This window comes from Triplophysa rosa, linkage group LG7 (assembly GCF_024868665.1).
Source record: "Triplophysa rosa linkage group LG7, Trosa_1v2, whole genome shotgun sequence".
In the NCBI taxonomy this organism is placed as follows: domain Eukaryota; kingdom Metazoa; phylum Chordata; class Actinopteri; order Cypriniformes; family Nemacheilidae; genus Triplophysa; species Triplophysa rosa.
Window position 1 is genome coordinate 10,536,744 of NC_079896.1, and position 22,098 is coordinate 10,558,841.

At 37.7% G+C, this 22,098-nt stretch overlaps 3 protein-coding genes across 10 annotated transcripts in view; 1 reads left to right on the plus strand and 2 right to left on the minus strand.

Annotated features, from left to right (window-relative positions):
• Positions 1-7,734, plus strand: part of lrp8 (low density lipoprotein receptor-related protein 8, apolipoprotein e receptor) — a 177,174-nt gene extending 169,440 nt beyond the window's left edge. For 2 of the 7 annotated variants that reach the window (XM_057338739.1, XM_057338741.1), the window contains exons 18-19: positions 795-982; positions 2,004-7,734. In XM_057338739.1, coding sequence (XP_057194722.1) covers positions 795-982; positions 2,004-2,042 — 227 coding nt within the window. In that variant the 3' untranslated portion in view covers positions 2,043-7,734. Of the gene's footprint in view, positions 1-794 lie in introns of all 7 variants that reach the window. The other 5 variants (XM_057338742.1, XM_057338743.1, XM_057338736.1 and 2 more) reach the window with 3 other exon arrangements.
• Positions 7,735-9,880: 2,146 nt separating this feature from the next.
• mier1a (mesoderm induction early response 1a, transcriptional regulator) lies at positions 9,881-15,198 on the minus strand. Of its 2 annotated transcripts, none has more exons than XM_057337993.1 (13): positions 15,147-15,198; positions 14,695-14,722; positions 14,257-14,411; positions 14,010-14,144; positions 13,790-13,916; positions 13,396-13,454; positions 13,234-13,306; positions 12,982-13,133; positions 12,818-12,899; positions 12,518-12,612; positions 12,208-12,335; positions 11,952-12,079; positions 9,881-11,604 (listed from the first exon to the last, which is right to left on the minus strand). In XM_057337993.1, the coding sequence occupies exons 1-13, from the start codon at positions 15,153-15,155 to the stop codon at positions 11,327-11,329; spliced, it is 1,449 nt and encodes a 482-aa protein (XP_057193976.1). In that variant the 5' UTR covers positions 15,156-15,198; the 3' UTR covers positions 9,881-11,326. The 2 variants fall into 2 exon arrangements, with proteins under 2 accessions (XP_057193976.1, XP_057193977.1); XM_057337994.1 differs by having other exon boundaries at positions 9,882-11,604; positions 12,208-12,254.
• A 278-nt stretch (positions 15,199-15,476) lies between these two features.
• slc35d1a (solute carrier family 35 member D1a) lies at positions 15,477-22,048 on the minus strand. The gene is made up of 12 exons (XM_057338945.1): positions 21,825-22,048; positions 21,210-21,243; positions 21,035-21,121; positions 20,726-20,793; positions 20,499-20,570; positions 20,329-20,397; positions 19,917-20,019; positions 19,066-19,158; positions 17,351-17,418; positions 17,170-17,248; positions 17,007-17,089; positions 15,477-16,932 (listed from the first exon to the last, which is right to left on the minus strand). Exons 1-12 carry the CDS (start codon positions 21,968-21,970, stop codon positions 16,824-16,826), a joined length of 1,011 nt encoding a protein of 336 aa, XP_057194928.1. The 5' UTR covers positions 21,971-22,048; the 3' UTR covers positions 15,477-16,823.
• Between the last annotated feature and the right edge of the window lie 50 nt (positions 22,049-22,098).

The following is a 22,098-nucleotide window of genomic DNA, read 5'->3' on the forward strand; positions in this document are numbered from 1 at the left end:
ATCACTCGTTTCTGATGCGAAACTTCAAAATGCGAATAAAACCAGAGTGATGGAAACCCGCTTACTGAAATGCCGTGAACAAACAAACTCACCTCAACTTCTATCACTATCGCAAGAGTAACGAGCTGCAGGCCCACAGCGCAGCCAATCTTGATGGTAAGCGGGTCTTCCTATCGCTCGTTGGTTGACACGTGGGCGTGCTATTTCTTTCGCCTTGCCGTGGGTGTGCTTTTCCAGGTGAATTGTCCAATAAGGGACTAAGAAAAGTTCCGTGTTCGAAAGAAACCTAAACCAACCTTGGGGGAGTGTATCCAGCACAGAAATACTACGTAATACGTCAAACTCGTAAAAAAAGCATGAGAAGCCAGCGCCTTTAACATTGTAAAGAAGTCAGAATGCATGAAACTACTACTGTTTCTATTCTTTTCAATTAAGCAATTTTTGGAGAAACATCTTAGCCTCTGGTTCTCAAATTAAACACAACTGAGAACTCCATCAAATCTCCTGAGCTATGAAAGAGTCCTCTGTATAGCATTGTAGTATGCCATTCTGAACATAGCCGTAATACCGCATACCACAATGTTGTCTTAGGATCTCCTTATAATAATCATTTCATTCATTCTAAATGTGTGACATCTTGAAAGAAAAATTTGGCCCAGGTCTTCCATGACGCACCTTTAGGTTTGTGTGCGGGTGCTTCTATTTGTGTGTGTGTGTCATTAAGTGCCGCTCAGTGTCCCTTGGCTGTGTTAACGCCCCGCCGTGTGTGTTGACTGTGTGTTAAACGCATGCAGTTCCTATCCTTGCCACAGTGGTCATCGGCCTGGTGTGTACCGGAGGATACCTGGTGTGGCGCAACTGGAGGAGACGGAACACCAAGAGCATGAACTTCGACAACCCCGTGTACCGCAAGACCACGGAGGATGACGACGACGAGATCCACATCGGCCGCAGCGAGCAGATCGGCCACGTCTACCCTGCTGTGAGTGGCAGTGCCAGACAGCCGTACCTAGCACTGCCACTGGGGGGCGGTATCCCCGACCAGTCAGCTCATTGGTACACTACGACACCTATGCTTTCCAGTGCAAAGTGAACTAGGGGAGATGGTTGATTGGATAGTGATGAAAAGAGAGCGGGGCTGGGACTAAGCTCATCAGAGATGGCTCGTCGTACGACTAGGAGAGAGATTGGCCTTACACTGTCCCTTCTGTCATTCACTCACTCCTTTTATACATTATATTTAGGCTCATAATTCATATTTTCATTCACATGTTTAATAAGTGTAAGGATTGATTTGTTGTCCGCGCTTCCATAGTCTTTTGTGTTGTGTGTAAAGCTTTAAATGCTTTGAAAAGCATTGCGCTCTCCTGTTATCCCACAATTATTTTCAATAATTCAGTTTAGGGTTGAGCGATGAGCACCTTAAATGTCTGGACAATCGTTTCATATATTTATAGACGTCTTTGTTTTGCATTAATTTATTTGGGTGGTTGTGATTTATGCGATTTAGCAACCGTAGGCGTAAAATGGCAAATATGAACGGGTTGAGCGCAGTTGGGCAGATGTTGGATTTTGGCAGCTCGTGACTGAAGCTGAGGTTTCTGCGCTATAGTTGGCATGTCAGGCACAAGCAGAGATAGAGACATCAGCTGTGCAGCAGAAGTGGGGTGAGCCGTCCCAGTGGCATAACCGGATTCTCTCCAGTGGCACACACATCACATCCTTCAAAGTGCGTGTGTGTGTGAGCGGGGGTCTACATAGGGGCTATTTCTCAGTCCCTCACAGCAAAAACGAAAAACTACCTTAAACCAGCCTGAGATTTTGTGATGGTTTTAAATTTGTAAAATTCAGGCTGCAAACCTTACCAGACCAGTAATTCAGTAGTTGTATTTCTTCCTCCACTGTTTTTCTTTCTCTCTTTTGTTTTCTATATTCATCAGTTATTTCACTTTTCTTTCTCTCCTTGTGTCCATGTGTAACTGTTTTTTATCTGCTCTCTGCAGCGCGTGGCGCTCGGTCCGGACGATGACGGATTCCCCTGAGGGCGATTCTCGCTCTCTCAGCTTCTCCGTCCCAGAATCCCTCCATCTTTTAGATCTCAGCGTCTACTTCCATCGATGCCCCTTGGTCTCCTGAGGAGACCACACAAATACAGTCACAGAGAGCCAAAAGGACAGCAATCATTGTGCACAGCTGAGCGATACAAACTGGGTTTGTCTTCTGAAGTCCCTTAAGGCCTCAATCGATCTAACTTGGGCAATAGTCACTAGTTCTGAAATGAAAACTACTTCTGTCCATTCCTGCGCTGTCGTAGCAGTAGTAAGTAGTGCTTTTCAATGATGACTAACATAGTTCATCACTTGTAGTCGCTAACCCTCAGCGCCTTGTGCCGTAGTTCCTTTCATTAGACTTTTATTGCTGGTGTGAGTCGGGCTGTGACCATAGCAGTTTGTTTCTGTGTAGGAATGACTACCAGGAGCGCAGGAGGGAATTATGGGTAATTCACTTTGTCAGACTAGGAGATGCATAGCAAAATAATGAAATAGGATGAAAAGGGGCTGGAGAGGATTTCATGTATGCACACACTCTACAAAAAAATGCACTATGCATATATATTTCGCTACATAATTTGAGGTTACGCATTCACACAGAAAACAATACACCACAAAGCAGAGCTCTGAATTTTTAATATATTGTCTTTCATAATACTTCCAGTGCCAAGACTACTGTTCTTTTATATTGAGTCTTCCATACTCGCTGTAATCAGACCCTTCATACAGATCCGAATCTGCTGCCTGGATATGAAAGGGTTCACATTACAATACATATGGCAATACATATTGATATAATTCATATACATATTTATTTCACCAGCTCTGGGTCTTCCATGATTCTCAATTTTTTCAACTCACAGATTGGACGAACTTTAAGAAAAATCCCTGACTATAAGACTGGCATTTAAAATTACACACAAAATGTAATACTCGTTTTAACCTAAGGAGGCCGCCATTTTCTTTATTAATGACGTTAAAGGGTTGCACGCATGTGAATTTAACATTCAAGATATATTTAGATCATTTAAAGTGCATTTTGTTTAGATTAAAATATGGCTCTCAGTGAGGGGCTGCTTATAAACTGCCTGACAGTTAACGTGGTGTGCTCTAATACAGGAGATATCTGTAAATATAACCAAACAGCAAGCATCTTGTTAGTGTGTTTCTCGGTATTATCATAATGTGTAAAGTATGCGACAGTGATGGATGATGATGTCTTAGATTATTGATATTGTTATAGTAGACCGAAGTTTGAAGCATGTTAACTCGAAAGCCGCTCTTCTTATATAGCTGACAGGTTGTTGTCAAGAGGACATACTGCCACCTAGTGTCCCTGTGTGTTTATATTGTTTATTTTCTGTGTTCTCATTCTACTAATAATTACATGTTTACTTCGCTGTTGCATTAAGGTCCCCCTGCATTTGTTAATTTTATCACTTAAAACTCTTTAAGCATTAAACTAGCATATGTAAATGTTTTTTCCTCTGATAATAATTTCTTCATGCGTTAAAACGACTTGAATGTAACTTGAGTCTTTGCGCCATCCTTGCTTATCTATAGTCAAAATCTGTTAACGTGATTGGTTACGGGGTTATGATGTCGTAAACAGAGGCAGTTTCAAACTGCAGTTTTATGGAGAAAATACACCACAATGGTTTAAAATGATGAATTTGCAGATGATTTATCTTAAAGCATATTAAAACACCGAATAGACATACGTATACATTAAAAACTTGATTTTCACCACAGGGGGACTTTAAGAGAAAAGGTTTGGGTTGCAACCTTTTGACGTCTGGTGTTTTGATGCCAAACAAAATGGCGGTCTCCGAGAAGACGTATTTTTTCAAAGTTTCTTACTTTTACATTTATATAATCAGTGACAGTTTTGATGTATTAAGCCATATATCTCTTTGTAGTTGGGGTACTCTTTAAATCTTTCTGTCCAGGCACATTTTCATCCCCACAAACTGAACTCAGGACATCGGTTTACATATACTGTGGTCTTTATTATTACAATCTGTGTCGTTTGTTTCACAAACACACTAGTAGATGCGGTAGTCAGGGTTGTTAACGTTTAAAAAGCCGTTTGTTCACATCTAGAATCATACACTAAAACACGCTACTCTCACACAAATAAAACTGAGTCCTTTCCTCCCCATGCTCGTCGTGCTTCGGGTAAAACTCTTTAGCATTTAGCACTCTGACAAATAATTGGCTTAATGGTGTGATAGATTATAGTCATAGTTCAAAGCATTGCTCTGAACAGTCGTCTGTGTGACAGAGTCACAGGAAATGAGGAGTGCCTGAATATATCCTCCTGTACATCCTCAAGTTCTCCACAAGATGACAAATGACTGCTCAGTTATTTCGGTATCACTGAAACCAGCTGGTTGGACAGCTGGAACAGGTTTTGATCTGCATGATGATCACTGTAAGTCTGGTCTGGTTTGAAGGCCGTGTGTTTTAAAGGGATAGTTCACCCAAAAATGAAAATTCTGTCATGAATTACTCACACTCTATAAATTTCTTTGTTTGGTTGAACACAGAGAAATATATTTGGATGAATGCTTGTAACCAAACAGTTCTTGAACCCTATTGACAACCATAATAGGAAAAATTACAATGGTAGTCAAAGTGCTCCAGAACTGTTTGCTATCCGACATTCTACAAAATATCTTCTTTTGTATTCAAGAGAGCAAAAAAAAGTAATTTTTCCTACTATGGTAGTCAATGGGGTCCAAAAACTTGCTACTTTCAAATATTTTTCTTTGTGTTCATCATAACAAATAAATGTATACAGATTTGAAGCAACTCGAACGTGAGTAAATGATGACAAAAGATTTCGGTTGAACTATGCCTTTAACAGCTGAAAATTGCAGGCGCTGAAATATTGGCTGTGGGCGTTTGACAGTTTTTTCTAATATAAGGCACTTTGGTTGCTATGATACAGAATATTTTCTGTAGTAATGTGGTGGTATGATCTGATTTCACAGATGATTAGTTTAATCAACAAATATTAATATTGTGGTAATCCAGGGATTTCATCTCATATCGTCACACAGAAATGGAATGAAATATTAACTTCTGCATTGTTTTCAACCTTTCTACATGTAGGAAGTATAATTGGTTGTTGTATTTGTCCTGCCTGTGATTGGACAGCTGAGTGAAAAGTGACATCGACCAGTACAGCATTTTACCCAAAGCTGAAGATTTTTCAAAGCTTGGTGAGCAAAAATACAGACAAATACTTACACTTGAAAGGAAGAAAACTGGAAAAAAAACTTTTTGGTGGACGCATGGCCTAACGGTAATGGTTTTTAAAGGGACAGTTCACCCAAAAATGAAAATTTAGTCATCTTTTACTCACCCTCTTGTCATTTTAAATCTGTATGTGTTACTTTCTTCTGTAGAACATATAAGAACAGTTCTTGGTAACCGAACAGAGGTACCCATTGACTAAAATTGGTTTTGTGTCTATAGCCTACAATAGAAGTAAATGGGGACCGCCGTTGTTTGGTTACCAATATTCTTTAAAATATCTTTTTTTGTGTTCTGCAGAAGAAAGTCATACAGGTTTAAAATGTCAAGAGGGTGAGTGACTGAAGACAGAATGTTCATTTTTGCGTGAACTATCACTTTTGATAAGTTCTGGTAGAGATTAAAGCTTGGCATGTGGCTCTATGCATGGAGTTTTACCGGAATATGTTGTTAGATTGAGGTAGTATTTTATGAATGGCCCTGTTTGACCACTAAAGGTCACCGACCGGTACACACGTCTACCTGAGCGTTCATCTTTGTTTCTACCCATCATGTGGGTGGTCTCGTGCTTGGAGCTTCTCTCGGTTTCTGCCACCTTTGCTCCTTTCCGCTATGATGCTGCGTTTCATGTGCACCGCTTGTAAAGCATTCCTCTATGGGTATTTGAAGTTCATTTTCTGAACACGGTGGGCTTTTAGACTGCTGAGAGATAAAAGATGGTTAACAGATAGGCCTACTATTGTCATCGTTGTTGTAATTCATTTTCATGAGTTCTTATCATCGTTTCTCATGTCAGACTGTTTACATTTCAGTACAATTGTGAAAATGTGAAACACTTTAGTTTTTGATTCGAATGAATCTCAGACTAGCAATACAGGGTAAGCATCGCTTCACGTGTTTTTAAAGGCTGCGGAAGGCTGCGTGTGGTATCATAAATTATTCTTGGATTGCTCTTGGTTAAACTTCCTCTTTAGGCGATACGCACATCGGTTATTTTTTCTGACCCCCAGCGTCATAGCTGCTGTTCTAGAGTTAGCTCAAGATCTTTCAAACTTTGTCCCATTGAGCTTTCTAGCCATCAGGGTTTCTACTAACACTTGTCTTAGCGTGTTATGAATGATAATTTAGGTGTCCTGACATCGGTGTGGTCACAGAAGGTTCTAACAGGCTTTTAGACCTTTCGCAAACAGATTCTCTGCCTCTCTGTAGATAATAACCAGAGCTTTGTGACCGTCGTCCGTCATTCTTACTCTATGCATATGTAACGGCGAGTCCCGCCTTCCTATAGCACTGCAGGGACCCGCCACGCTGCTCCACCACCCCATCCACTGTGACTAACATCCGTCATGTCCGTAACCCCTCCTCATCACCGTCTACCCCATTCCCATCAGCCCAACAAGTAGGACGTCGCTTTGGAAAGGGCTAACTTTCTCTCACAACAGACGACACACTGGATAAATGAGCTGGGACCTCTCCTGAAACACTGGATTTCGATGTAGAACTGAACCTCTTACAGACGAGTCCGGTCCTCCACATCCCTGCTAACATTCCGCGTCTGTAACCTGTGGAAAAGATGACCTGAGTTTGATTTCACCTCTGAGATCATGTCGACATGATGTTTATTACTTGAACTGTTTGGGGTTATTTTGTACGATATGTAGGTTTTACATTTTAGGAGAGGGGAAGGAGTCGCGTCATGTGAGAAAACCGTGGGGTCATTTTTTAAGTTTTGTACGCTGTTTGTTGCACAAACTTTTCGAGAAGCCTTCTGCACTGTGTAAATGGTTACATAGGATGGGGTGACAGACGCAGTTCAACGAGTCCCAATCACGATTTGTAAATATGTTTTCATACAGCAAACTTTTGATAAAGTTTTAAACATTTCTTGTAAAAAAAGATGTGTATATTAGTCTCCTGGATGAAAGTGTGTAGACCATGGATTTATTTGTACTCGAGAGCACTGGATTTCTTTACTACTTGATTGTAACTAAAATGAATAATCTGCCAAAGTGTTATTTTCATTTTTTATCCTACTTTTCGTTTTTCCTATTTAAATTTAATGTTTGCTTTTTAACCTTAAAACATTGCAGAGATAGGCTGTTTAATTTCTATTTGTACATTTATTTAATAGATAAATTAAATTGTAATTCTATTTAATAGATTCCGCTCTGTGTTGAAAGAGAGGGTTACAGTTTAATTTATTGGTGCCTTGTTTGTGTTCATGTACATTTTAAAATAATGTTTTATTTGTGTTTGTGTCTGCGGGTGGGAGTCTTTGGGAAAAGGGAGGGGTTTAACGTTAGCAACACTGTACTTACATGAAATATCTGTACTGTATGCCAAAATGGTCTCACTCACGTTTCTATGAAATTCGAGCTGTTGATAAATATCTATATATTGATATATTAAATTGTTAAAATCATTTTTCTCTTTGTGTCCTTGTCTTATTCTTTTACATTTTAATTGGCTGATTTAACATATCCCGTGTCCAGCTCTCACTTCTCTTTATTGATAAAATGAGATCTTTTGTTCCCTGAATAAATTTACCCTACCCAGATCCCTTGCTCATGTTTGTTGCCATAGCTGTTACGTCTGGATCCTCAGAGGAGACGGGGTCTCTGTGTCTGGTAATGTAAAGTGGAACTCCCCCCGCTGTGTCACACTGTGATTTTGCTAATATCTGCGGTGAGTATTAGCCTCCGCGGAGACCTAAATATAATGGGGAAATTCTGTTGCCATGGCATCGAGAGCAGGACGCATCACTATTGCTCTTTGTTTGACATGCGTCCTTGTGGCCTCACTATGACATTGTGTTATAAGACTTGATGATTTTATGGAATGCGGTTGTTTTGTGGAGGATTGACAATGTTTTTTAAGGCAACAACTAAATTTCAATGCTTGTCTGTTTTGCTGGATGAGCGCATAACCTTGTTGGTATATGTAGGGGTGGTGTGAACATCACGGTAATGTTCCATAAATGCAAGTCAACTTTAGAACATCTGATAAGTAAGACTGACATTCGTGCAACGCCCTGCATCCTGTCGACGACGCCAATCCTGTTCATCCTTCCATTTGGTGGCTTTTGTTCCAAGAAATAATGTGAATCTTCAAACAGAATTTTTATCTTATCCTTCCAGTCTAAGAATGATTTTATTCCCCAATCCATAATTGCTGCTGTCCCCCAAGACATGAATAGGAGATTTTCACAAGTACAGTTAGGCTATTTCCTCCTTTTTCTAGCTGTATTTTAGCATGCCGGGTGACATTTAGCTCTCCCTCCTACTGCGTGAACATCCAATTATTATGCAGCCAGTCCAACTGTGGCAAAGGGAGCTGGGTGTGCCCGTGTCATCTGTCTGGGCTAAGGGGGGACAGGGCATTTGCTAAAAGCTATTAAGACTTAATTACTGCTAAAAATGTGTTCTTGTATTGGGAGTGCGCTGGTCCAAATAAACAAAGATCTGGAGAAAGGGCACAGAACATTTGGCGCTAATACTGATTAGAATTGGGAAATGAGGAGCAGCATTTGGGATTTGAACCAATTTGTGGTTTGTAATAAAAACTTAATACTCTGTTGCTGATTTTTTTTACATATCCCTATTTTTGTTCATTTGTGCATCGTAGAACACATTTTAGACATGTATTTTTCTTTCTTACAAATTACACCCATCCAGTGTGAATAGAGCCAGCAGCTGAGGGATCTCCAACAAGTGTTCCCCAGAGAGTCTCTAATAGACAAGGCAGCAGGGCAAAGCTGCATTGCTTTTGTGAAGGCGAACAGTAAACTCTGCATTTAGTATTCTAGAAACATCTCAGCAGCGGTCTGTTCTTACAGCGCACTTATGTTCTGCTTCTCCGCTTCTGATGGACAGAGGCCTCTCATCCTTAAAGGGATACTCCACACAAAGAAAGAAAATTCTTTCATGAATCACTATGTCAATTACTAGTCAATGATGTCCCAGAAATGTCGGTTGCTAACATTTATCACAATGTGCATAATCTTTGTGTTAATCAGAACAGAACTTTATACAGGTTTGGAAGAACTTTAAAGGGATACTTCACCTACAAATGAAAACACTCATGTGAAACCTGTATGACTTTCTTCTGCATTACATGAAAGATATTTTGAAGAATGTTGGTAACATCAGCCCCCATTAATGTCCACCATATGGACATCAAACCACTGAGAAATTCTCAAAATATTTTTTATCTTACACAGAAGAATCATACGTTTAAAATGACATGAGGGTGAATAAATGGCAGAAATTTTATTTTCGGATCATCTCTTTTGCGGAGGTACACAGTAAAAAAACAATTTCACAGTTTTCACAATTTTTCACAATTTTTTTTTAAATTAAATTCAAAATTTAATTAAATTTGGATACCATTAAATTACAGAAAAAGACTGCAAATTTACAAGGATAGGGAGAAACATGTAATCTTACAGGAAAAAAAATATTTTATGTAATATTCTGGTGCCCCAGCTGCCAGAAAAATTCTGTTATTTTTACAGTGAAAGTTCACAGTGTGGGGAAACAATTTCAGAGAACAATAATATATTACGTTAAGCCACTCTAAAACCTTTTTTCATCGAAATAGTAGGGAGCTTTTTGGTAAATATAGTCAGACCTCTTTTTTTAAAACAAAAAGCATTTAGACAGAAAAAAATAGTTTAACATTATTCCTCACAAAGATGTAATATAGCTTATATAGCTTCTGAAAACTTTATGGCACACGTCTTCCACTCTTAACAAAATTTAGTGAATTTGGGAATGGATGACTTTTCTCTTTAAGTCATTGCTATTGCTTTCTTGAGAAGGCACAAGTTACATTCTTCTGTTCACTGTAATGATCTTCACACATCTTTTAAACAAGAGGCAAAATTAGTAGTTATTTCACCTTGTATAGAGCAACACTGACACCTGCTGTCCAACCACATAAGCTCACATCACGTCTCCAAGCTTTGTCGCTGTCAGACCTTAAGAGTATTGTTAAAAAAATTGGCATCTAGAAAGAGTCACAAAAAACAACATGATACTGGTAGATAGTCTGGGTTTAATGAATTAAAGCTGACATTTTCTACAATTTGATAACACTACATTTGAACTTATTGAAAATTTTTTACATTTTCCTGAGCAAAGGCTTACACGGTGGACAAAAACGTAGGTTACTATTCTGTACATTCCATCTTTCTTGATTAAGGTCCTACTTAAAACTTAAAACCTCTATCTTAGAATAATATGACATCCTCAAAGTGAGAAAAAACAATAAATAGCACCATTCAGTTCTGCTTCGTCTTTTAATTTAACTGTACTGCTCCATTCTACACAAATACACTGTGTATCCTGGCCTCATGCGTCACCAAACTGATTAAAAAAATAAATAGCTATCAAATACAAAATATGACAATATTTCATATAAAGAGAATATGTGAAAAAGGTTTTCAGCAAGTGTTAAAACGACTTTAACAACCATTCAACTTTGGTCAAACAGGAAATTCAAACATGAAACGAATGGAATGCTTTAACATTTTTTAGAATAAGGGGCCTAGAATTCTTTAAAAATGTACCAAATACAAAAATTGCGTATTTTTATAATAGTAATTTCATATTTGGAATATTTACAGTATATTTAATGTCATGTAAAATAAAGTTTTTTACACTGTGCCGCTGGCTAGAACCATCTTGTCCACACATCATGATAAAAGAGACAAAAATAACATTAATGATCTTAACCTACATTAATAAATAATGCTACAGAGTTGACAGTGGTGAAGTGACGATCTGATATGACTCTCTCGGTCTTCCATAAGCATGAGTGGGATATGAACTGACCTGGGTGGCAGTAATATGACAAGTTAACGTACTTCATTTGCATCCCTGATATTCAGACACCTCAGCTCCTTAATGCTAAAAACGGGGTATTCTTCCCTGGATCAAACCCTCATCTGAGGTCAAGGGTTTGATGTCTGCAGTTTGACCTTTCAGCCCTTTCTCCGGTTGTTTGCTGGTGAGTCAAACGGTTTCTGCTTCACTGTGGGCAACAGCCTTCTCACTGTTGGGATCTGTGTCAGTCCTAGGTCTTTTCAGAGGTCTTTCTGATGTTCCTTCCTCCTCTTGCCGTTTCACTGTGATGTCCATGACCTCTGCACTTGGACTGTTGGTATCAGGGTCAGGAGGATGAGGGGGTGTGTTTGCTGTAGAAATATCTGGACATGTGGTTGAGCCGTTCATTTGGGATGTTTCGTCTTTGACACTGGCAGGGGGCTCTTCTGTGCAATGGCTTGCTATGCCTGTGAAAGCAACATATATTTGAACATTCATAGGGTTTTACATTCCCAGGACCTCCCTTTTACATTCTGCTAGTGTTATCTATTCTATGCTCATTTATGCTATCAGTTTTTCATTTTAGACAACCCATCAACTAGCCAATTTTGAAAGCATAGTTGTTCACCTACCTATCAATGAGCCACTAGGGGGCATTGCAGTCATTTTAATGCAACTTTACATCAGCCTGACACTATTTAACTGTTATAAAATTTATGCAATGCATCATTCTCGTGTGTAATTGTGTAATAAGGATTCATCAGGCACTAGAAGAAAGATGTGTGTGTGTGTGTAAAAATCTAATGTGGCTGACCGTTCTGAGTGTTTGTGCCGCTGTCCGTCTCTGACGTGTGTTTGCTATTGTTAGATGTGGAGGGAGGAGAAGCAGATCCACTGGACTCGGAGCTCTCCCTCTCATCCAAAAGACGCTCCATATAATCCCTGTAATGCCAAACAAACACGAGGCAGGACGTGACCTTAGACTGCATCTGATTTTGAATACACAAAAGTTTAATTAAAGGGTTCTGACTGGTGACGTTTAATGTGCCACATGGTATTGGAAGACTTACGAGACTCCTGGTCGAAGGCAGTATTTTCTTTTCCCAAGCTTGGTTTGCTGTGCAAAGAAATCATAACGCTCAGATTTCTTCCACATGTAATAAAAGGCCACACATTCCCCTACAGATCTAGTTCTCACCTGAAAAAGTTTCATTAAGTAACAATTACCTAAGTGAATTAAATAATAATAACGACAGCAAAGCTGATCAAGTAATTACTCTACATTAGTTCATCTTTAGCTAGTTATTCAAATGCTGAAATCCACACACCGTCAAGTCAACTTCACTTATGCATGTTTCACAACAAGTACTGTACACTAACCTTATTGGCTTGTACTGAGCTAAAGTCTTTCCCATACGCTTTGAGTCCTTGCTCAAAACCTCGACACTCTTCTTCCGTCCAAACTGACATCTCCTCTGAGAAGGAGAGATTTAAGTTAAGGTGACACATTCTATCTTGCTGGCATGCTGAACTCCATTATCAGACTTCTGAGCTGGGAGTTTGACTCCCAAATATAACTTTCTGAAAAACAATACTAGACGTCAAGGGATACGAGAACATGCTGTTTTTTTGCTTTCGTCTTATCACACACAAGACACATTTTTATACACGAAAACTCACCTTTGGCAGCCTTTACATTATATTTCAATCTTCTTAAAGCTTCTTCGGCATTAAAATTGCACTTTACCAATTCATACAGCGCCTAAAATTTGAAGAAATTACAATATTTTGTTAAAAGGTCAGCAGTGTGATGTAAAGAAACACGCATCTAAGTGGTGACCTGCCTGTTCATTGTCTTTGATGTGTGATCCTTCAGGAATGGTATGGACACCCGTCTCTTCTCCGGTGCGATTAGAAGCCTCGGCTAAAAACTCCACAACCTTCTCCTCTGGAAGTAACTCGGGATTCCACAAAAGCTGATCTTCATTTTCATATACTTCATTCGTAAGACACAAAGAAAGAAAAATGACATTTAAGATACTTCACAAACAGCAAACAAGAAAAAGCTAAATATGCATAAGATTCTGTTCTGGCACCTTTTTCGTTGTCCTTATATTTGCAAAGGCCAACAGGAGTTTCTGCTTGATACAGTGAACCAACCATGATCTCCTGTGAATGACAGCAAAATAAAAATGGAAACGTCTGCATTTCTAAAAAAAAAAAAACAGAGTCTACGCTTCCAACGCCCTGAACATTACCTTCTTCCAGTCTTCAGATGGAATATAATCTTCATCTTCAGATTCTTCTTCAACATTTCCTGTAATAAAAGCAAACAAGTTGAGACTTTATGTGGCCTTTTTTAACCAACCTGAGCTCAGATCTACATAACCATCCGCCAAGTTCTATAAGATGCAAAGTGTACTTCATGTTACAATGAATCAACAAAAAAAGTAAGTTAAAAATGTAAACGAATAACATTGGTTTTAAACAATACAAATTTAAATTTAGGAAGTATTAAGTCTGCTGATCAAATATATTTTATTCTACATCATGTATATTTTATTGTATTATATTTCAATAAACATGCACCTAAATAGTCCACATTCTTAAAAACTTCAATTCATTTTCTAATAAAAATATTTTTATGAATACCTTCTAAATAGCTGGACGGCTGAGAGCTGAGAAGTTGAGCTGTACTGTGAGAAACGCTGCAGGATGGAGTTTCATCACTGGATGATTGACTGTCTTCATTGTGATCAGTAAGGTCCTGCTTTTCCTCCTGGCATCCACAGAGAGGATTTGCCATTTTAATGCAATTGTTTAAAACATGTGACGAGATGAAAGTGACTTTGTTTTTCAGACAGATCTTTACTTTGAGTTTACTGTTGCTGCTGCATGTATTCTCTGAGGAATCCTCTTCTTGAACATCTCCATCCTCTTCCTCAGGAGACTGTCCAGTACTGTAGCCATACAACTTGAGAAGCTCATGGATGGGCATCTCACCCTCCTACGAAACCAAAGGTAAAGTTAATGATGCATCTGGTACGCTGAATGTAGTGACTTTTTACAGACTGTGTTACATGTTATTTATTATAAAAAAAGAAGCTGGTGGACCGTACTCGAGTGAGGTCACCAATTTCAGCATTGAAGTTGGTCTCTCCCTCCAGCTTTTCCTCTTCCTCTAGAGTCTGCTCATCATCAAAGTCATGGACAAGCATATCTGCTGAAGGATCAAAGTCCTTGTCCTCATCCTGGACCACCGGACCATCTCCTCCTTAACACAGTCAGTTCCACAAAATAAGACAAAATACAATGTTCTTTCTTAATGGGCAAACAGGCAAATCCTACATCTCAGATAACCTTCCAATGGACTTTTATATGAAATATATTGCATTAAAAATATAAGAAATGAAATAGTAGTTTAATATGAACGGTGGAAGATTAGCCTGGAGTTTAGGGTACAATAAGCAACCAACCTAAATCAATTTAACAACTGCAGGTAATAACAAATAACATATATTAGATAAAAATAAATATAAAATAACTGAAATCTTTACCTTCTGTGCCAGGTCCACTTAAGGGGGGCTGAAAAAAAAATATTATTAACACAAACTTAAAGAACAATATCAATAAGGTATTATAAAGCCAATGTTATGACCTGGTAATTAATTAATGATACATACAGTCAAATGCAAAGATGCTAACCAATATTTAACCATTTTAAATAACACGGAAGTGTGGTTAATAATTCGTGACGTTAGTGTTTCTTTATAAAAATGTATGATAAATTAAGTGGATGTGAGTTTGGCGCTCAGGCAACAAGTTAGCTGCTAGCTGCTAAACATTCAAATTGGGCGCGCTAACCTGTTTACTAATTATTCAGGGATGAATGTTGAAAAACACGTCAGCGTGGAAACATTTAAAATAAATACTGAAAGGTAAATTCATTACAATGTTCTTTTGACCGTCTGAATTCCTAATTTGCTGTAATTTGTAATGTTTCTCTTACCTCCGCCATAGTTGCTTTAGATTCTGTGAAGCTGGCGATAAGTGTTTATTCTGTACTATGAAGACGAGTACTACATAATAAAAGTCCTGTCACGACCTCTGCACGAGCAGATTTTGATACACTTTTAATCCGACTAGTATTTAGAAAACATTTGTAAACATGAGCAACTATCATGTTTTGAATAAAAAAATATACATTTGAAATGTGATGAGTTATTTAAATTTAGTAGCCTACCACAGCAATTGAAAAAAATATTTGTTTTCCTAATTAAAGTTTCTAAGAATATCTATAAAAATAACAGACGAAAGATATTTGAAAAAAAGATGACTGTTTATTTATTGTGGTTAACAAATGTATCAGAAAATAAAATGGACATATATGGAGTTGAGGTATAAGTTAAAAAGCACTTGTTTCTCATCACCGAGCTTTTTATTGATATGAATAACAAAATGTGTTTTTACTAAACTAAACTAAAATCAAAAGTCAAGACGTACAAAACAAAAATAAAATATCACATTACACGCGTTTGCAATAACAGTAGGTCTTTGAATAGCATCAGTGCCATGAAGCCTTTCGATAAAATGAGAATTTCTAAACAAGTTTATATGTTCTAAAATTGCCATTAATGAATGCGAATAGACGTGATCATTTAATAATCTCAGAATAGAGATGTATAACAGCAAAAACTGAGAATAAACCTGTGATGTCATTATCAGACTGGTATTTTGAACTGGTCAAAAAATACAAACATCAGACTTAAATATCTCGTACATTCTTTTTCTGATTTATTCCAAATACAGCCACATTTGACATTTTGATCAAAATACTAAAACGTTCTTGTACCTTGTATTATAATTACTAACAAATATCAAATGTGACAAAACTGATAAAATCTGTAAACTGTTAAAGTGCGATTACTACACCATTTCTTTTTTTTTTACAATAACCATGATTCCATCAGTACAAAACAAACGGAGTTACTGCAAACCTCTCGTATAGAAAAAAAGCAGTTCAGTTTCCGGTAAAATGTCCAATTTCGTAACACTGTGGACACTAAGAAAAGCTTTAAAGTATGTTTTGAAAAAAAAAAATGAATCACATGATGATTAGTTGTGCGTGCATACCGTACTTTCACTCGCTTTCTCATTTATCATTCAGGCTGTAAATGAACATTCCTGAAACTTGTGAAGAAAACACTTAAAAGTTCAAGTTGTGTTGTAACAGCGTACCAGAACTGTCGCAAAACCCTTTAAACATCATAACAAATACCTCTCCCTTTTTAAACTAAAAAACATAAAAATGTACTAAAATCTAAAAAACTCCCATTAAAATAAATAGTAGCTGTACTAACTAACTAAAAGCACTCTTCAATAGGTAATACAACAGCTGTTTCAACACTGACGACAGTCATTATTCCCAATTTGTGTCAAGTTCAACAGCAGCCCAAATCTTAGAAAAGCAGTTTGTTTAGGACATAAACTCAGACTGCACAATTCCTTCATAGGAGTGAAAACAAACCAATTCTAGTCTGTTCCTGCTGTATGTTTCCTTTAACAAGATGTTCTTCACAGTCAACATCTTCATGTCACAAAAAGACCTGTCAGACTTGAGTTCTCTGGCTACTTCTTAAAACTCAATGACGCAGTTCTGTGCGTAATGAAAGTGTCCGAGCACCGGTCATACAGCCACTTTCCCTTTGACCTCCAGTTTGTTAGCGTTCTCGCTCTGTTTGGTGGTCTGCTCCTCTGTGAAGGTAATGTACGAGTACACCAGACTGCCAGCAATACTGAGAAAACAAGCAGAGGCATTCAGATCATTAGCTTTAAACTGCATTCCATTAGGGAAAAGCTTACTTCATACCTGATGTTCAGACCAATGAAGTTTGCCCATGAGAAAATGTAATCCCCCCCGAACACCATTCCAATGTATGTCACTAATATATTCTGCAGAGATAGAGAAATCACATGAATACAATAAAACGCAGGGTAAGCTGTGCATGTCTGAGAAACAAAAAAAATCATACTTTTAGGCAGCCCACGATGGTAGTAGTGAGTGCAGAATTATACTGAGTGCAAAGTACAGTGGAGTACATTAAAACAAACCTGAAAATGTGAAAACATGAGTTAAAATTAGAAACATACAGCCATTATTTGCACAATGTGTATCATCATACAACAGCTTGTTGTTTATTTCTAATAACTCACCCCATAATACAAGAAAGAATAAATTGACCTATAAATAGCTTGTCGGACCAACCTTCATAATCAAAAGCCTAAAGAGAAAAAAGAGAGTAAGCAGTCAGGCGAAATGCGGAAACGAATGTATCGCTAGGGATGTAAAGATTCACTCAGCTCATGATGCTATGTGATGTGATACTGATCTCACAGGTTTTTATTTTTTTACAAAATAAGTAGAGAAAAATTTGAAATGAACAAGTGCCCTTTTATTATTTCTCAAATGCTGCACATTTTTTTGTAAAATAAAAATATATTTTATGTCAAATAACAAAATTAAATTGCAATTTTAAAGCAAATAAAAAATGAAGGATACAAAATTATCTTTAATATAAACAAACTAAGACTGTCTGTGCTTTGCCTTACTTTTACTTTCAGAAATATCAGCATATCCACGTTTTCAGTAAACACAGCGGCCCCTGCTGTTCGAAACATGTATCGCGATTCATTAAACATCTCAATTGACTCAACCGGCTCACGGTGAATCGTTACATCCCTATGTATCACCCAATAATAATTACTAAATACAATATAATATATCTAACAATTGTAAAGGAATTACCTTTAACCATTAAATAAACAGTTAACAAACATTTTCAAAATGTCATGTAGCAAAAAATAGTCTAAAAAGTTGTTGTATAGCATTGAATAAATAATAAAAAAACATCCAAAGAGCTCATAAAATGTTAAAAGCAATCCACCAGGATTTTTTTCCTTGTAGGAAATTCTAATAAACAGTGTTTCTATGTTCTTTTTAGCATCTTATCAATTCCTGTTTTTGGTTGAGTTAGTTGTCTTTGGTCCGTGTTGCATTTATATTTCAGTCAACCCGGATGAGAATTCATTTGGAAGCAGACCGAGGCCCAACATTTTTAACAGTCTCGGTCCGCACCAGCAACATAGCAATCACACCAGAGTTTGATTTAATCAAACTTTCTTAAACCATAACTTCATAAGTCACTACGTTCACTCTGCTAGTTACTGTCTAGTATAATGGCGGCTTTGTGTGAGAGACACTGGCTCCTGTCCTCACTGCTCCCTGGAGCAGCGCCTGCCAAATAAACCGAGGCCTCGTTGTGAACATACCGAGCTAAATAAAATGAGGCATTCATGGAGCAGGGCCCTGTCATCCTAACCCTCCAAACAACCCAGCCTTGTGCTCATGTTGCTTTTACAGAAAGACCAGGATGAGGAGCACATTTTTTCATCTCTAAGAATTCCTTCTCTTATTCCTTCAGAAAGAAACATTTAGGCAGGAACAGACACGCTGAAATTTATGTCAGGCAGCTATGATTTCAAGAGAATTCATGACAACCGTGCACAGTCATTTCAATTGGCTAATGGTGAGTGTGTGTGATCTTTGGCAATGCAGGCTCACTGCAGCTGAACAGATGGCGTGTGTCTTTGCCAGATCATCTACGGGTATAAGGTCTTGCTGAAAGACAGACCTCTTAGGACTGACTCATGTCCCAGGGTAATTTCAGGTCTGGTGTGTAGAAACATCTCATTTAGAACTGCGCATTACTACCGGTTCTCGTACTAAAATATCATATTAGATTTTAAAGCACGCCAGCTTTTCATTTAGTAAATTTACGACAGATTTGACAGTAACGCCTTGGAGTCGTATGCTTAATAATAACACAGCAGACTCGTAAGCACTTTGTTTTGCATAAAAATACCCTTACCTTATCCATGTCCCCAGTGACATGTGCCAAAAGTAGAGTTGGAAGAATCATAAATAAAGCATTGTAATAGAGCAGGCCATACTTGCCCAGCTCCTATAGGGCAGAAAAAACAAGGCGAGACACAAATCAGGTATAAAACAGAAATAAACACTCTCCTCTCTGTACAATAACTTCTCTCTTGCTAAAAGTAAATTAGCTGGCATGCCAACAGGTGTGGGGAACCAAAGGTCTTGCTTCAGAGATTGAGCGTAAGCTTAAAGAGCTTGTACCAGTTTGTCTTCTTCAGTGCTTTTAATGTTTAACACTTCAAAATAATTGAAGATGAAAATCAAAATATGTCTTAGGGTCAATGCTAAATACATGCAAATAATAGTCCTTTTTAAATATTTTGTATCTATCGTAAGTCTAATGAAACTCCAATTATTGTTAGGCACCAAACCATCAAGTGACATTCAGTTAACAAATTTTCTTATTAATTTTATGTTGCTGTATCGGTTTTGCAGATTACTGGGCCTATACTTTTCAATGTAATATTTTATACTCCATATAGTTTTACATTTTTTGTTGTTGTGGTAAATCCAATGCAAAACCAGCTGGTAACCACTAATGAACAGTCTGCTAGATAGGAACACAGCCTGTGACAGCACCTTTATAATATATAAACTTGTAAAAAAAAACATATCTAGCAGATTTCAGCATTACTAAAGGTTTAAAAAAGTTAGTAAGTCAATAGCAGTGCATCAACTGGAGGAAGCATGAGAAAGCACTTTCTTCAAGATAATGACTACAGTCTGCATCTGCTTGTTAAGAAAGCCCTCAAGGTCTGTTTAAGGAATCTTGGCTTTACTTACCTTGGAGTCAAGTTTCTGTTTCACAAACGCCCCATTGGCAGCAGTTAAGACATCGTTCATTAAGATGAACACGTACCCTTGCAGGTCAAAGGCCAAATCAGCACTGAAGAAGAAACAAAACAGCACTGATCAAACACACATGGTATTAAAAATGTGCATGCATCATAAAATTCTTCTTCTTAAGTCTACAACTTTAATGTACACAGCTTGACCGTAAATATTAAAGCAACATTTCACTGTAGGGTAAACCTTACAGGGAACGTTCCTTTGTAAACAAGTCTTTCAAACTGATAATACTGAAATAAAAAGATAGGCATGTTTACTCTGTAATATCTGAGATAAGGTTAAGCACGATTGGTTAAATAATGAATCATTGTAAACTTGTACAATGTGCCTGTCTTTGAACATTTACCTTGCTGCGACAAAGGCCCCAAGTATCATAGTAAATACTGTGAGCTGAACTGGTCGAGAGAATTTCTTCCTGTAAAAATAAGAAATAACAGTGATTATTTTACCATATATTACTTGGGTGTGCAACACCTGGAACAACACCATGTTAATAATTTTTAAAATTTTACTTACTTCAACAAAAACCCCTCTGCAAGCATAGTAAATAAAATAGAAAACCTCCTCAATACTGTAAACATGGGCAGGCTAATGTAAGAGAAAAAATAAGATATTAGATATCAATGAACAACATTAAGTTCAACCTTTTTATAATGAAATGTATACAAACGTTAATTTGGTATAAAACTAAGGCAGGCATATTCATTAAAGATCTTAATGTAACAGGTAGTGAATCATCATACTTAAGCCTTTTTGTTCCAAAGAGTCCCGTTATTTGATTTCCTACATAAAGAAGAGGTAGAGGAAATGTCTGCAAATACAAGGAAGCAGTTATTAGGCAACCAACATCAGTGTGTTACACGCAGAATCAACACCCCCAAAATGGATTGCATTTACACCATTGTCGTCCTGTGGCAATAAAAAGTGACTTTTAAACTTAACATAGAAAGGTGCGTGTCAAATGAACTTTAAACAAAACAGAAATGTATTATCCATTTGTAGTTTAAAAAGATCTAAAAAGTTACAAAATGTATTGAGCCATAACTTCTTACCTTCCTGGGTATGCTCCTATCAAACTCAGGGAAGGTGATCACCCGGAGGGCCTTTCCCACCCGTAACACAACCACTGTTGCCAGCATCTGCAAAGGAATGTCAAATATGTCTCTATGGTCCTTTGTGCAGTTAAGAGAGGAAAACTTTTCTGAAAGTCTGAAACGTTTCACTCACCTGACCAATGCCAACACATATTGACGAGGGGAACCTGTTTGAAAAAAATAACAATTTTAGCAAAGATCCAGATCTTTTTTAATAGTTAGTGTACTGTTACATCCAAATACTTTCAATAGAAATAATGTATTCAACATTACACATGTATGTGTGAACTATTGATAATGAAATTGTATTATTATTATGACACCATTGACTGACAGACCAAACTAACAACATTTATTCGAATTATCTTAATTCAACATAAATTCAAACATAAAAAGTGGCAAATTGAAAATAATGCTTTAGAGGTTGAGTTACTACACTTTAAAAGGTGTAAATAATGGTATCACATGGCAATACCATAGTACTAGTACGCATGTGTCATGGTATTTACATGATACTTCAAAGGAAACTTTCAAAGCACACCATGGTATCACAATATTACCCGTTATTCCATGTTACTTTTTTGTTCAGTCCCCTGCTGCATGTTTTAACAGTCACACAAGCCCCCTAAAATCACAGCCCATCCCAGCCAGACTGATAATGCCGCAAACTTACTTGGCAACTATTCCAAATATTGTCATCTACAGACAGTTAAGATAAGCCTAAAAATATCAACTTCGGTGCTCTTACCTGTAATTGGTCAGGACGCTTTTATTCACTACCACTATGAAAAAAGAGCTAATTCCGTAAAAGGCTGCGGCCAAAAGCTTTACGAGTGCCGATAGACTCTGGTCCGCCATCCCCTCCTCTTCATCCCCCTCCTCACATTGCTTCATTCGGAGCCCAGCGCATTTCTTCCTGCTCACGTAGACGCCTCCGAACTTCCGCCATGTTTACAAATCTACGTATACTGTGACGACATTCTCATTCGCATGTGAAAGAGTGGAGCTCTCTTTCGCCGCCC